This window comes from Hippocampus bargibanti, linkage group LG12 (genome assembly GCF_051943395.1).
Source record: "Hippocampus bargibanti isolate YZ-2025 linkage group LG12, ASM5194339v1, whole genome shotgun sequence".
NCBI lineage: Eukaryota > Metazoa > Chordata > Actinopteri > Syngnathiformes > Syngnathidae > Hippocampus > Hippocampus bargibanti.
This window is the reverse complement of record NC_142745.1, coordinates 5560519-5575272: the sequence shown is the minus strand read 5'-3', so window position 1 is coordinate 5575272 and position 14754 is coordinate 5560519. Positions and strand designations below refer to the sequence as shown.

Sequence of the window (14754 nt, the reverse complement as noted above, 5' to 3'; positions counted from 1 at the left end):
TCTGCATTCTTTGAGCTCACTGGAGCAAACTGCCAGCTGCACGAAAGTGCTTCTCGTGTTCTGAGCAACTATGTAGCATATATGCCGTTGGTTAAGATGGCGCATGTTAGGTCATTTTCAAAAATATTGTCAGATGTGGCTAGCGTTATGGTAGCTTTGTAGTTCCACATGTTACGAAACACGGAATGTTTGTTTCGTAACGTCAGTTGTTTTTTTTTGTTGGTCCTTCTCCGGGAGTGGTTGCCTTGGATGTTAGTTCAACCGAATTTGCGCGGTGGAAAATGAAGATCTTATTGATGCAATTTTGTGAGGATAAACAAATGTCTAACAATAGGATACTGTGAACCTGGCGAGGATTTTCAGGCCAGCGGCTTGTATATTTTTTTGTTCTTAGAGCACAAATCTTTTCATTATAGCAAGACGAAAGCAAGCTGATTCAAAGGGACATGTTGAGTTGCTCTCATGTTTTCCAACGAGCATTTATATGAAAATCAGCACTTGGCACAAGAGCAAAGCCTACGCAAGCAAACATGGAGCCTTAAGTTGAGCAAAATATTTGTATGAAAAGGATGCACGTGGTCATGTTGATCTAGACTGATAATGAAGATGATTTTTTTTTTTTGTTTGACTTTTGTAAAGCTGTGTAATCGAAAACAGTCTAAGGGTTCTGGTTGAAGAACAGCTCTCATGCTACATAACGCTCTGAATCTAATTAAGAGGCGAGGTGGGCCAAAATTGCTCTTTTTTTGTATGTTTTCTGTGCTAGCTGAGCTACCATTGGGTGTACTTTCAGATCTGAGACAAAACATTCATGGTGATTTTTCTGCCTCCACCGTTTTAATGGCTACGCAGGGGACCAACACCTCAACGCTCTACTCCTTCACCTTCATTCATGTTCAGCCTTTTTGACCTGGCCTCCGCCTCAACTCCCACATACTCATTCTGCACCTATTTTAGTGTTTTCTGCTCACAATGTTGCCTTCCTGTTCATCACGAATAACATCTTGTCGTGTGAGTTTTCATTTGCGACAGAGCTCAAGACAAAGGGTGTCAAAGTCATTTTTTTTGCCCTGGGCCACATTGTAGTTGCGGTTTCCTGTCGAGGGCTGTTATGAATTTAGGGAAACCATTAGAATGTTTCATCTACTCCACATATTACATACAGAACGCACACCAAATTAATGAATAACTAGTTTTCAAATATGAAGTAAAAAAAATGACTTATTTTGGTTAAATGGGACAATTTGAAATTTTGGTTTGGACTTTAGCAAACATAATGGGATTTCACAAGTTTGATTTGCTTTGGTGGGCCCAATAAAATGATGTGGCGGGCCAGATTTGGACCCCGGGCCTTGACTTTGACACTAGTGCTCTAGACAAAGACCAACTTCATTTGCCCATGATATGCCTAAAAAATAGTTGTGACTTAAGTGTGATTTTTGTGATCACAGACCAAGTCAATTATGCTAATTATACCAATTCTAAGATCCACGCTTTCCGGTGTATGAGGCGCACCCCCAATGAATGTGTATTTCGAAACTTTTTTTTCCATATGTAAGGCACACCGAACTTTAAGGCGCACCTTCAATGAATGAAAAATGTTTTCCAAATATATAAAAATTTCCCAAATACAGTAAAGTCTCATTATATCGATCATTGATACAGGCAAGGAGAAAATTACATGCGCACAGGATATATCGAAGTCTGGCTACGATATAACGAGACTTTACTGTATAAGGCACACTCATTGTCAGGCGCGACAGGAGAAGCTCGCTACGAGGGGGGGGGGTAATGGAGGTGGTGGCTGCTGACATTTGTTGCGAGACCTGTTCAGGCTCAATATTACTTCACATATAAGGCGCACCTGCGTATAAGGCGCAGGGTCATCTTTTGATAAAAATTAAGGCTAGTGGGTGCGCCTTATACACCGGAAAATACAGCATTTTATTTGTTGGTTTTAATTCCAATGCTAATGCTCAATGGGTCTATTCAAAAAGATGTACAACTCCCAATCCGGTTATGCTTTTTAAGGCGTCTCTTCTGTATCCACTGCGCTCGATACTTTGTGACTGGATCGAACATAATCACGCCACCTCGGTGCTTGAGTCAAGTCCTTAAAGTTGAATTGTTTACGCCGCCTATTTTTCTTGTCTTTTTTTAGTCACTGGCCTGAGCGTGGGGATCGTCTTCTCTGTCCTTCTCTTTAAAGTCATCAGCAGTAAAGAGAACCAGGCTCTCCTAATTTGGCTGATGAATGACTGGTTTTGTTCTCCCTCGCGCAGGACGCACTTGGCTTGTCTCGGTTGGTGCAGGTTTGGATTTGGGCATGGGTTACTACTCCAACTGTCAAAATGACTTCGGGTCGTCATACTTGATCCATGGCCACGCGGTAAAGGTGAGCGTGAAGTGTTCGTATAGAGGGCTGTTGTCACATATGCAAACCTCAGGCTACACCATTTCTGTTTCCTCTCAGGACCAGCAGTGAAGGATTAAGGAGGATGCGGGAGGATTGACCACATATGCATCTGTTTCGTGTTGCTTTCCTAATGTGGCTCCACCACTTATGTCCACCGTTACCCTGCATGGGCCACTCGATGAATATTTAATAAAGTGAGTGAAGAGGGGTCTTCTGCATCGCTTTTCGTGTGTGCGTATGTGTTTTATCACCAATGAAATGCAGTTTGGGTGTGGGAGGTAATATGGTGTGTTAATGAGCTCTGAGACTTGTCCCCCTGCTGTTTTGGAATGAAGGCCAGGTTCAGCATCTGCAGCCCGGTTGGAGAGTGGGTGGAGGGAAAGAATTGTTTTGGAGGAATATCATGAAATAAAAGCAAAAAAATAAATAAATGTGTCCACTTGGGGGAACGCGAGGTGGTTTTGGGTAGGGTGTATTTACGGTTATGGATAAGAAGACATTTAGTCCAAACGTATGTATTTTTTTATATATACTGTAGACTAGAGAGAGACACACAGAAAGAGACAGATAGCTAGTTAGCATGCTTAATATCCTTAAGAGAAAGAGCGCTGACTAGTTAGCATGCTAGATTTCCTTGAGAGTGAGAGAGAGAGAGAGAGAGAGAGAGAGAGAGAGAGAGAGAGAGAGAGAGAGAGAGAGAGAGAGAGAGAGAGAGAGAGAGAGAGAGAGAGAGGTAAGACAGAGAAAAACAGACAGACAGACAATGATTCCTCTGAACTGCCCGGTAGTCAAGTGGTTAGGACGTCGACTTGACAGTGCGTAGGTACCGGGTTTAATTCCAGATCCAGCCTCCCTGTGTGGAGTTTGCATGTTCTCACCTGTGCTTGTGTGGGTTTTCTGTGAGTCCTCTGGTTTCCTCCCACATTCCAAAAACATTCTTGGCACGCTGATTGAACACTCCAAATTGTCCCTTGGTGCGAGTGCGACAGGGAATGGTTGTTTGTCTCTGTGTACCCTGCAACCGGTTCCGGGTGTCCCCCACCTATTGTCCGAAGACAGCTAGGATAGGCTCCATCACCATCCGTGACCTTAGTGAGGATAAATAAGTTCAGAATTACGACCACAACTCTAGTATTCATTGCGTAGAAAGTCGTTGGTGAAAAAAAAAATCATTATTCCTTTTAATGTACTGGGCGAGCAGATCTTTTCAATTTCTTCTTCTGTGGTATTGTTACCCTTTTACTCTTTGCTACCATTGGTCGTTCAGGGGTGTTACTACAAACTCAGAAGTGGCAACATTGTCAAAATTGCCTCGATAAAAACATGTAAAGAGGAAAATTCCCGGGCAATTTAGGAGCCTCATTGAACTCGTAATTGATTAATTACATTTTGAGTCACATCCCAATTCTTTACATATGCTTGACTTTGTATGAAGAAAAGGTCTGTATGCCACTTGCCAAAGCATCATGGGGTCGATGTGGCTTGCGTGATCACCGGCGGTGTGTGTGCGCTTCTCATCAAGATTGAGTGCATGTGCTCAGACCACTCCTGTGTTTGCACGCTTTTCCGATTGAAGAGGAAGAAGACGAAGAGCAAATGTTAGTGTGGACGTCAGTTGACGTTTAGCCCCCTGCTGCAGTAGAATCTGCGGAATGTAGAAGAAGGCCTTTTCTGGACTGGCGTGCGGGTATTATTGCTAACAGGTGAGTCCAACACGTTCTCAGAAGAAAACGGGTGCTTGAGCAAATGTTCGTTTGCCCTCTTCATCATGATTTTCACATTTGAAGCCCCCTACATTCCAGCAGAGAAAATAATGGCACTTTCAAAGGCTTAACCGCGGTGCTCGGGAAAAAACATGTCAGAGATTGAGCCTTTCGCTCATCCCTTCTTCATTGAAATATTTTTTTGTTAATTAAATGGAGAAGACTGCTCATGGACTCCAGCCAGGTTATACACCTGTGATGTGCAGGAAACTTGTGACAGGTAAGCCGAATGTGTAAAGCCAGGCCAACTTTTATATCAAATACGCGTGAGCCTTTACTTTCTTTTCTTTGCAAATCGTTAGCTGTTTGTGTAGTTGATCTCCATCGATCCACAGATTACACTGAGCAATGTTTCTTTTAATCTGTTGAAGTGGAGTTATATTCGTATCTGATTGGCCTTACCACTTAGAATTCCAGCAATTAGATGCGGTAAAATTGACCATTTTGTTAAAATTGGATCCATCTACATTCTACAACATAGCAAATTGTTTGTGTGGTCGCAATTCTGACTGTGTGACGTGAAATGCCTGCAATACTCAATAGTATAATCGAAAGCTAGCACTTGTGACCGGGAGAACACTTTCAATTGCATTTCGCTTTAAAAAAATGTTGTATTGTTAATGTCAATGCTTGTTTCATTTATTTCGTTTTTGTTTAAGAATAACTACGCACTTAAAGCTGTCTGACAGAACTGAATAAAAATCGCGTTGTCGTTGTGATTAGCAAGCGCTAACAAGGTTCGCTTTGAGTAGATGCTAAATCTCTCGGTGAAGACATCGGCTGCATTAACAGTGATGAAGTGCTGCCCTCTCAATAAATAAAATGAAATTTTATGCTTTTTAGACTGGGGATTCCAATAAATTGATAGCCCTTTACCTCTTCTTTTTTCCCATTTGTTGTCTACGCTTGAATTTTTTTTAAACTTACTGTGCTCATATTCTGTCAGGCTGGTTGTATCTTCTGTCATATGGAATATTTTAGTCGATGTTTCTCTACCATTTGCTTCTTCACCGAACTCATTGTGACATTTATTGTGGAAAAATTAATTTACACAGATCAAATCGTTTTGTATGACGTGTAATTTAATTAAATGATTTTGAATGTGGAAGTGTGCCCAATAAATCGTCCGGTGGGCGCCATCTAGTTTGCATATGTTTTAACTATTTTGGCTTTGATTGAAAATGGAAACGTGTGTGTATAAAACACATACCGGGTACATCACATGTTGCTTAGCGTGACTAATCCGTGTTATCTAGCCGAATCGCCACTTGATCTTCCTCGCCTCGCCTTTAATTTAAAGAGTACTTTTTTCAAACTGGACATTGAAGCCCCATTCGCAGCAGGACCTCCGTCCGCCTGCCTTCGAGCATTTTTTTCTCTTTCTTTTTCTTTTAACAACCACAGCTTGGAAAGAGCTTTTCACCGACCTTTAACGTGGGGCTTGACTCGGGTTAGAGGAGGAGGAAAGAAAGAAAGAAGGGGAGGTACGCGTCGAGCTGATGGAGCCTGACATGAGATATTAGCACACGGCCCGTCTTCTCAGCCTCCTCCTTCCTTCCTTCCTCGGACCCCGGACATGCCTATGGCGCTCTTGCTGCTGCCGGATGATGTGACCGATGAAATGACCTAGGAGACTCGGATGTACCACCATAGAGCAGGACACGCTCTTCATTTGCTTTAAATAACAACCAAAACATATTGTTGTTGTTGTTTTATTCCCGGGAGTCGGCTTTGACGTGCAGCTACGGTGAGCTAAGTGTTCGTTTTTTTTTTGTTCAAATTAGCAATGCAATGTCATCTTTATTTCACTAGTTATTCGGTGACATACAAAAATTAAATACCACAATAATCGAAGTAAAATTGAATCTCATAATTATATTTTATGATCTGACTATATTTGGTACATTTTGATATCACTGCAGTCGAACCTCAAGAGTCGAAGGAACTAAAAATCATAACTTGGAGTTGAAATCCCACGTGAGGTGTCATTAAATCTCGTGAGAGTTCAGGTCATTTGGCATTTCAGTTTTGGTCGTTTTTAAAAAAATAATTTGTAAAAATGCTTTAAATTCGCCTTCCCCCCACTTCTAAAGACACTATCGGTTATAGATATGTAATCTTAACCAAAGAACCAGAACCAAGTTTGACGAAAATAATCTGTCTGTGCAATAAAACGATCAATTACATCTCCAAATTAATTTCCCCAATCAGATGCGAATATAACTCCCATGTAACTGAATCCATTATGACTAATAACTACCCCAAAATGACCCAAGAAGCTTTCTAATTAAAAGTATACTGCATGTTTTTTATTGTGTTTTTTTTTTTTTCACAGCCGAAATGTCTCACTCAATTTTTAATTGAAACAAGTCCTAAAATCAAGTTACATTTTTGTGACTGTAAAATATGGCTTTCTTCATTTCAGCAGTTGTACTTTTAAAATCTAATCACATTACATTTGGTAAGTGTACTTTGGTATAATTTAAATTTCAAGTTGCATTTAGAACTTCTCAACTTTAGGTCCTATTTTTATAAAATAATTATGTACAATAGATGTGAACTGTTTTGTATTTTTCCTACCTATTGCCGGGAACATAGCATGCCTGGCAGTTTGCAATATATAAAAAAAATCCTCTGTTTTTAGAACACTCATTGGTATGTTTTTGTTATTTTATGGCATTTTCTTCCTGTCTCTTCAGGTTGAAGTTAACGTTACAGTCAAAAATGCCAATGTGTGTCCTAAAACAAAAAACATATTAACCTTCCAAAAATATTTAGGCAATTATGTTAGGTGGCCTATGATAGCTCCTGAATTTATATTCATGGTTGTGCATAATGTTATACATACTTTTTAAGAAAAAAACTTCTACCTGATTTTTTTAAATACACATCTCCATTATGCTATTGTAGATCGATATGCATTGTGTAAAAGGTTTGAGAACCAATGTCAATAGTCGTTTTATAAATGGCAGTTTGAAGCTGAAATTCCCTCGACTCGATATAGTTTCTTCTGGGAAATTTGTCAACTATTGTTGCTGAGCATATTGTGTTCACATTCAGATACCGCTGTAGATCTCACTGTCAAATATAGTTTTCCAAACTTTGGGCTGATAATTTTGTGTTTGATTTAAAGTCATGCTTGTTATGTCTTTTTCCTTATTAGTTGACACACACAATATATAGCATGTTCCCATTACAGTGTCAAACATGATCTATTTTTTTTTTGTATGTTGGTTTGGAAACGCCGTCAAGTCAACAATGTACATTTGTATATAACGCATATTTGTATTTGTTCATGTTTGGAGAGTACCAAAGAGAGTGCAACAGGAGAAACATGTTAAAACTGTAGCTTGTAAAAGACTTGACAGGCTGAGGCATTTTTTTAAGGGAGGTGAGGCTTTCCTTCTTCCAACTCTTGGACTTTTTTTTTTTTTAGGGACAATGGGAGTTGAGTCCACCCTCGTGTTCTCACTGGAGCTGATGATTTAGATCATCGTAGAGCGTGCCTGTGTTCGTTGTTGTACGTTACAAATAAGGCCAGGCAGCTTCGGAAAGTTAACGGCAGGTTTGTTTTTTTTGTGGTGAATAATATTACAGCGCAAGAGGTTGGTGTTTATTGGTGATACATTGCGGCGTTGTGCCCCTTTTAGGTGCAGTCATGTGGCAGACCATTCGTATTTTCTGCGCCCTGTTTGCATTGTATGCTGCGGCACCTCCCGCACACATCAACCGCCTGGCGCTGTTCCCTGACAAGAGCGCCTGGTGCGAGGCCAAGAACATCACGCAGATAGTCGGGCACACTGGATGTCAGCCTCGCTCAATTCAAAACAGGTCAGAATAAGCCCCCCCACCCTCCCCCCGGCGTCCTTTCTTGAATCTTTTATCTGCTAAACTGTATAAATCTACAAGATGATATTGATCATTTTGTAAAAGTCCCTTTAGGAAAACAAACAAAAACAATGATAAAAATAAAAATATCTCATGTTCATTTTTCTCATTTGATGGTTTTGCTTTATATTGCAAGCACACTCTCTTTTATTGTTACTCTGATTCCACGTATAAAACAGCTTCCAGCAAAAGCCAGGAAAATCCTATTGAAGAATCATTTGTAATGTGTTTGCTATTTACCACATGCTGTGACATTGTTGTATAAAAATGGTGGAGGCACCAAGTCCTTTTTAGGTAAAGGCTCCATACTAGGAACATTTTAATGTTCTCTGAAGTGTCTGACAAACGCCATTTGTGTGTCATTATAGAAAAGTTGCAACGGAAATGAAATTGTATCTCTAAGTGTCTTTGTAAATAGTACAGTGAGACCTCAACTTACAAACACCTCAACTTACAAACTTTTTGTCTTACAAACGTCAAATTTATGAAAATTAAACCTTATAATAAGCACAATTTTCATAATACACACCCACCACGGCTGGCGAAGTGATCTTCGGCGGAAGCACACGCCCGAACAGCACCAGAGGTTAAGTTACCAACAGTCCTTATGGAAGGTGACTCTCCTTCCATAAGCCATCAACGACCATCAAAAAGGTAAATAAAACTTTTTTACAGCACAGTTTATTTCTATAATTACATTCGTCATGTAATGCGCCTCTCTTTCCAAACAGCAATTCCCTTTGTCCTTCAACCTCCAACGCCATTCCATCAAGCCATAAATGACCATCACAAATGTAAATAAAGTGATTTTATGATACAATGCAGTGTATTTCTTTCATTACAATACAATAGCACATTTATTATACATCGAATAAGGTATGTTGTGTGTAGTTTTAAGGCTTATTTAGTTGAAAAGTATATTTTATGGAAACCCGGGAACGGATTATTCCCATTTTAATGGTTTCCTATGGGAATTTTTTTTTTAGATACACACTTTTCGCCTTACACACTCTGTCTGGGAACCAATTAAGTTTGTAAGTTGAGGTCTCACTGTATTTCAGAACATTTTGCCGGGAATTAATTTCAATAGGAACAGATTGTACGATGTCACTACTGCAGTAATATTTTAGTAAACAGTTTCGTCCATTTTGCCTGTGCTGGATTTCAGTGAGGCAAAAGTGGGGCAAAAAAAAAAACATGAGGTGGATCATGGAGCGCAATGCTACTCAGGCTTATGAACAAGGTCGCGGGCAGTTTCTGGAGCCTATTCCAGCTGACTTCACACGGAAGGAAGACAACACAGCAGAGCACATATAGAGACCAACGACCATCCACAACCACATTCACACCATCACATTTGTTTCTTTCTTGTCCCACTTGGATGTGTGGATCTGAATACAACGGACGACCACGGCCTGTGTCTTCTTTGCAGAGCTTGCCTAGGCCAGTGTTTCAGCTACAGCGTTCCCAACACGTTCCCACAGTCAACGGAGTCTCTGGTGCACTGTGACTCCTGCATGCCTGCTCAGACTCAGTGGGAAGTGGTAAGAATTATTGCTTGTGTTTTGGCTCACGTAGCAAACTGACTTTGGGCCCTCTCACCCAAAAACACGGCTTCCAGACGAGCATGCTCAGGACTCACCAAAATCCAAACAAACATGGCGCATTCATTTCAATGCTTGTTGACAATGTAAATCCGCATTCTACACTCGTCGACGGTTCGTTGTACCACCGTGACAGGAATCCGGTCTTCCCACAACAAAGACTTTGGGGTAAAAAGCACTTTGGAAGGCTCTTTTTTAGACTAGACGGACGGGGTGGGTGTCAGGTGAGGTTATACCTCTTGTTGCAGAGGAAAATATTGAAGCTCTTACCAAGAACAGTCGTTACATGATGGCTGTACTGAATTTGTGTGTGTGTGTGTGTGTGTGTGTGTGTGTGTAGTGTGTGTGTTTGAGAGAGAGAGAGAGGGAGAGCGAAAGAGCGAGGGACAGAGACAAACTGAGAGAGAGAGAGGGAGAGAGAGTTGATGAGCGAGGGTTAGAGAGAAAGAGAGAGACAATCATATATATATATATATATATATATATATAGAGAGAGAGAGAGAGAGAGAGATGGTGAGCGAGAGTTAGAGAGAGAGGGAGACAAAGAGAGATGGTGAGAGAGAGACAGAAAGAGCAAAAGAGCGAGGGAGAGAGACAAACTAAGAGAGAGAGTTGATGAGCGAGAGTTAGAGAGAGGGAGACAAAGAGAGAGATGGTGAGAGAGAGACAGAAAGAGACAGGGATAGCAAAAGAGCAAGGGACAGAGAAAACTAAGAGAGAGAGAGAGAGAGAGAGAGAGAGAGAGAGTGTGAGTGAGCGAGTTGATGAGCGAGAGTTAGAGAGAGGGAGACAGAGAAAGAGAGAGATGGCGAGAGAGAGACAGAAAAGAGAGAGTGGGCAAGAGAGAGCGAGCGAGAGAGAGACTGAGAGAGAGAGAGAGAGAGAGAGAGAGAGAGAGAGAGAGAGAGCGACAGAGAAAGGGAGAGAGAGCGAGAGATGGAGCGAGAGAGTGGGTGAGAGAGAGAGAGTGGGCGAGCGAGAGTTAAAGAGAGAGCCAGAGAGAGAGACAACAAGAGAGACTGACAGAGAGAGAGAAAGAGGGGGAAGATAGAGAGAGCAACTGACAGCCAGACAGAGAGAGATTGACAGAGAGAGAGAGACGGGCGAGAAAGAGCAAGTGGGCGAGCAAGAGAGAGAGAGAGAGAGAGAGAGAGAGAGAGAGAGAGAGAGAGAGAGAGAGAGAGAGAGAGAGAGAGAGAGAGAGAGAGAGAGAGAGAAGCAAGTGAGTCCAAGTTCAGTCACTTTTAATTATCGTCAATTGGGTGTTTTTTTTTTGCGGTTCTGATTATTGTTGCATGACTTTAACTGGAGCTGGAAATAACAAAAGCAGATCCCCTTGAAAGGGGATAGCACTCACAGTTGCCTTGGTCCTCGGACGACATTTTGATGAAAGTGCTGAGTGATCATTTTCAATGCGCAATGCAAACAGTGAGGAGGACGTTGTGTGAGGTCTGCTGCGCCAGTTGGGTTTATGAAATATCCAGAGTGGAATCTTCCGATTTGAAACCGACCGAAAAGTCGTACTGTAGGCTTCCATTAAAATGTTTGACAAATCTATGTTGTGAATGTCAAACAGAAAATGGAGTAAAAACAACCATGCAGAATAAGTCAATTGAGTGCCTGCCTTTTCTAGCAGTGCCTGTATTTTGTTTTTCTACTTCTTCTTTCCTTTCCTTTCCTTTCCTCTTCCTTTCATAACTTTGCTGCTCTGAGATGTAAATTTCTCTACTGCGAGACTAATAAAGGTAAATCCAATCCAATTGAATAAGAAAGAAAACAAAATGAAAAAAAGGGATTTCTTTGGGCCCTACTCATGGTGGAGGCAATTATGAACAGTTCCATCGAGACAGCAGCGGAGAAGCTTTCAGGAAAAGCCTACTAGAACACCTGAAATGCTTTTGGGTCTCCTCACAGGCACTTAAATATTAAAATAGTCCATGTGTGCTGACTCTCATTTCAGTTTAAATGTGTTCGATTAATTCTGAGATATTATCAAAGTGATTATTGTTTCTATTATGACAGTTCTGAGAGGGTGTGCACACTTATGCAAACTCACAATTTCAGTAGTTTATGTTCACGTCTGCGTTTACGTCTGCACAGGTGACTCTCGAGTGCCCAGGGAATGAAGAAACTCCCCACGTCGACAAGCTAGTGGAGAGGATCTTCCACTGCAGCTGCCAGTCTTGCGGCAAAGAAGGCGCCCAGGAGGGTGCCATGATGCAGCTGCATACGGCAGACAACAGCCTGGACCCCCCATCGTTAATTGACACAGCGAGCGCGACTCACTCTCATCCGCCGCTTCATTCGGGTGCACACTCGAAGCCAAGCCACACGCACGCAAGTCATCATCCTCTTCCACGCATGTCAGATGTAGGGTAGCTTTGACCCATCCTGACCCCCCAACCTTCCCCACTTTGCATTCTTCTTCATGGGTAGTCTTACAGAAGCACTTTGAAGCTATGGATTCACTTTGTGTTAAAAGCTGCAACTGCATTCCTATATTTCTTGTATCCATAGTTCATTAAACACAAGATTATATTTGCGCTTCTTTTGTTTGCTAATAAGAAATATTTGCATCCAGACCCAACCATAATCTGTTCATGAACTGTGGTAACTACTTTTTACCTGTATTGGATTCAATAAATTCGATTGTTGCAATAGCTAGACTTTTTTTTTTAACTCAATATCCCGATACCAAGTCCAATACTTCTGCAATTAATTTTTGTTTCAGCTTTGCTGTTTAGTAAAAAGTTAAAGGTCAAATAAATGAAATGGCTACCCATTTCATTTATTTGTTTTGTTTTGGGGCTTTTAACTTCCGAGGAACATAACAGAACACTCTAAAATGTGCTAATTGTGTGAGTGTAAGTGGCAGGGGGCGCTCACGCAGAATGAGCAAACAGACAGGTCATTAGTAGATAAGGAAAGGAATAAAATAAAATGAGCCTGTCAGAAAACACTTGTCACGATTTGTGAGGTGGTGATGGTGGTGGACCCCAAAAAAGTAGGAAAGAGGGAGCAGCAGGGTGTATTAGAGAAAATTGTATTAAAATAAAGTCAGCAGGAACAAAATCTAAAACGTCAAAGTCATCAGAACATAAAAGTCCAAAGTATCAAACAAAACCATGAGTGACAGGGTGAAACAAACAATGACACAACACTGATTGGTCGTGCAGGGAGTCCATTTAACTGCCACTGATTAAAATGACCAACACATGGGCAGCTGCAGGCGGGGCTGACAGTGCCACCCATTGGTCGCCAACCGGCACGTGACAAATCACTGCAGATGGATGAATCTTGATTTTGCACAGATTGTGTTGCAATGCGTTAGTGTCGTAAATGCAATTTTAGTCTGTGTTTAGCGTGGAGGCCATTTTGAAATGGGCTTTTAAAATAAACCATTTTATTATTGGTAGCATCGATCTTCAACATGATATTTCTGAAACAAGCAGCACACACTGACAAAACTGAAATGTGTTCTCGATTTTTGTGAAAGTGTCCTTGATTTATTATTATTATTATTATTATTATTATTATTATTTGTTATTGTTATTATTATTATTATGCACACCTGTGGACCGCCTCATTCCAACCATGCCAATGAAGTGCCACTAGGTGACAGTATGGCTCTGTAAACACTTCCCCGTCCCCTTTCCATTGGCGTCTGTGGTCCATCGCCAAAAGCTAGCTAATTTTACTCTGTTGTAAATTTTGTGACACGGTCATCAATTATCCTGGCAGATTTGATCAAAAGTGATTCATCCAGTATGCAAAACAAAATGTAGTGGGAAATGCCAAAAAAGGCGTTATGAATAACACCTGGCAGTGTTGTTATGCTTTGAGCAGATAAAAATAAAATAAAATCATGCATCAACACATACATTTGTTCCAGACTCGCTGCCATATACAGTGAGACCGCAACTTCCAAACACCTTATCTTACAAACTTTTCGTCTTACAAACGTCAAATTTATGAAAATTAAACCTATAATAAGCACTATTTTTATAATACACACCCACCACGGCTGGCGGAGTGATCTTCGGCGGAAGCACACGACCGAACAGCACCAGAGGTTAAGTTACCAACAGTCCTTATGGAAGGTGACTCTCCTTCCATAAGCCATCAACGACCATCAAACAGGTAAATAAAACTATTTTACAGCACAGTTTATTTCTTTAATTCTCATGTAATGCGCCTCTTTCCAAACAGCAATTCCCTTTGACCTTCGACCTCCAATGCCATTCCATCAAACCATAAATGTAAATAAAGTGATTTTATGATACAATGCAGTGTATTTCTTTCATTACAATACAATAGCACATTTATTATACATAGAATAAGGTATGTTGTGTGTAGTTTTAAGGCTTATTTAGTTGAAAAGTATATTTTATGGAAACCCGGGAACGGATTATTCCCATTTTAATGGTTTCCTATGGGAATTTTTTTTAAGATACACACTTTTCACCTTATAACATATGAAAATGTTCCATGTATAGCTCACCTCACACACCAGTTCGACATAATATTCTTCAAACCAGGCACACCAGATGGTGGCCAGAATGATCGCCTCATCTTTGCTCAAAGAACTCAATCAGTCCCCGTCATCTATTCCCGGATCTTCTCTTCCATTTCTCGTCAATTCTGTTCCGTTATCGTTTCCCTGTTTCCTTTTTTTCCCCCCAATGTAATTCCATTTGAATGGCAACAGAACGACCGGCGGGGGGGGGAATCTGTACTGCACGACAAATTGATCTGCTCCTTATCTCACGGCCACAAAGCCGTCAGACATCGACGCTCACGTCACAGGTTATTGTATCAAAACGGGTAGGCAAGGCATGACATTGTGTGCTTCCGTATGGTATTAACTACATTGTGGTGACTGTAATCCTTGCGAGATCGCTTTTCTTTGGTAAAACTATGCAGTCATGTCAGTCAAGGAACAATCTGGAATAAGGATGATCTTGTTCATGTCACTCTTTTTAATTTAACTCAGAAATTAAACATTTTAGTCAAAAAAGAGACATGGGAAATACAATACATATTGATTTATATAGTGCTTTAACAACGGCTGAAGCTGTAACAA

The 14754-nt window shown here is 40.9% G+C and overlaps 1 protein-coding gene across 4 annotated transcripts; it reads left to right on the top strand.

Moving 5' to 3' along the window:
- The first annotated feature begins 3987 nt into the window (after window positions 1-3987).
- Window positions 3988-12351, top strand: nbl1 (NBL1, DAN family BMP antagonist). Of its 4 annotated transcripts, none has more exons than XM_089010370.1 (5): window positions 3988-4119; window positions 7616-7744; window positions 7830-8010; window positions 9500-9611; window positions 11772-12349. In XM_089010370.1, the coding sequence occupies exons 3-5, from the start codon at window positions 7838-7840 to the stop codon at window positions 12048-12050; spliced, it is 564 nt and encodes a 187-aa protein (XP_088866496.1). In that variant the 5' UTR covers window positions 3988-4119; window positions 7616-7744; window positions 7830-7837; the 3' UTR covers window positions 12051-12349. The 4 variants fall into 4 exon arrangements, with proteins under 4 accessions (XP_088866496.1, XP_088866497.1, XP_088866495.1 ...); XM_089010369.1 differs by lacking the exon at window positions 3988-4119 and adding an exon at window positions 5587-5926; XM_089010371.1 differs by lacking the exons at window positions 3988-4119; window positions 7616-7744 and adding an exon at window positions 5579-5926 and having other exon boundaries at window positions 11772-12350.
- The last annotated feature ends 2403 nt before the right edge of the window (window positions 12352-14754 follow it).

Bases quoted from the DNA above. Each gene is read 5' to 3' on its own strand.
- nbl1 (XM_089010372.1), top strand. From the start codon at position 7,838: ATGTGGCAGACCATTCGTATTTTCTGCGCCCTGTTTGCATTGTATGCT. The intron at 8,011-9,499 runs GTCAGAATAAGC...TCTTCTTTGCAG, and splicing joins CCTCGCTCAATTCAAAACAG to AGCTTGCCTAGGCCAGTGTT. The intron at 9,612-11,771 runs GTAAGAATTATT...ACGTCTGCACAG, and splicing joins CTCAGACTCAGTGGGAAGTG to GTGACTCTCGAGTGCCCAGG.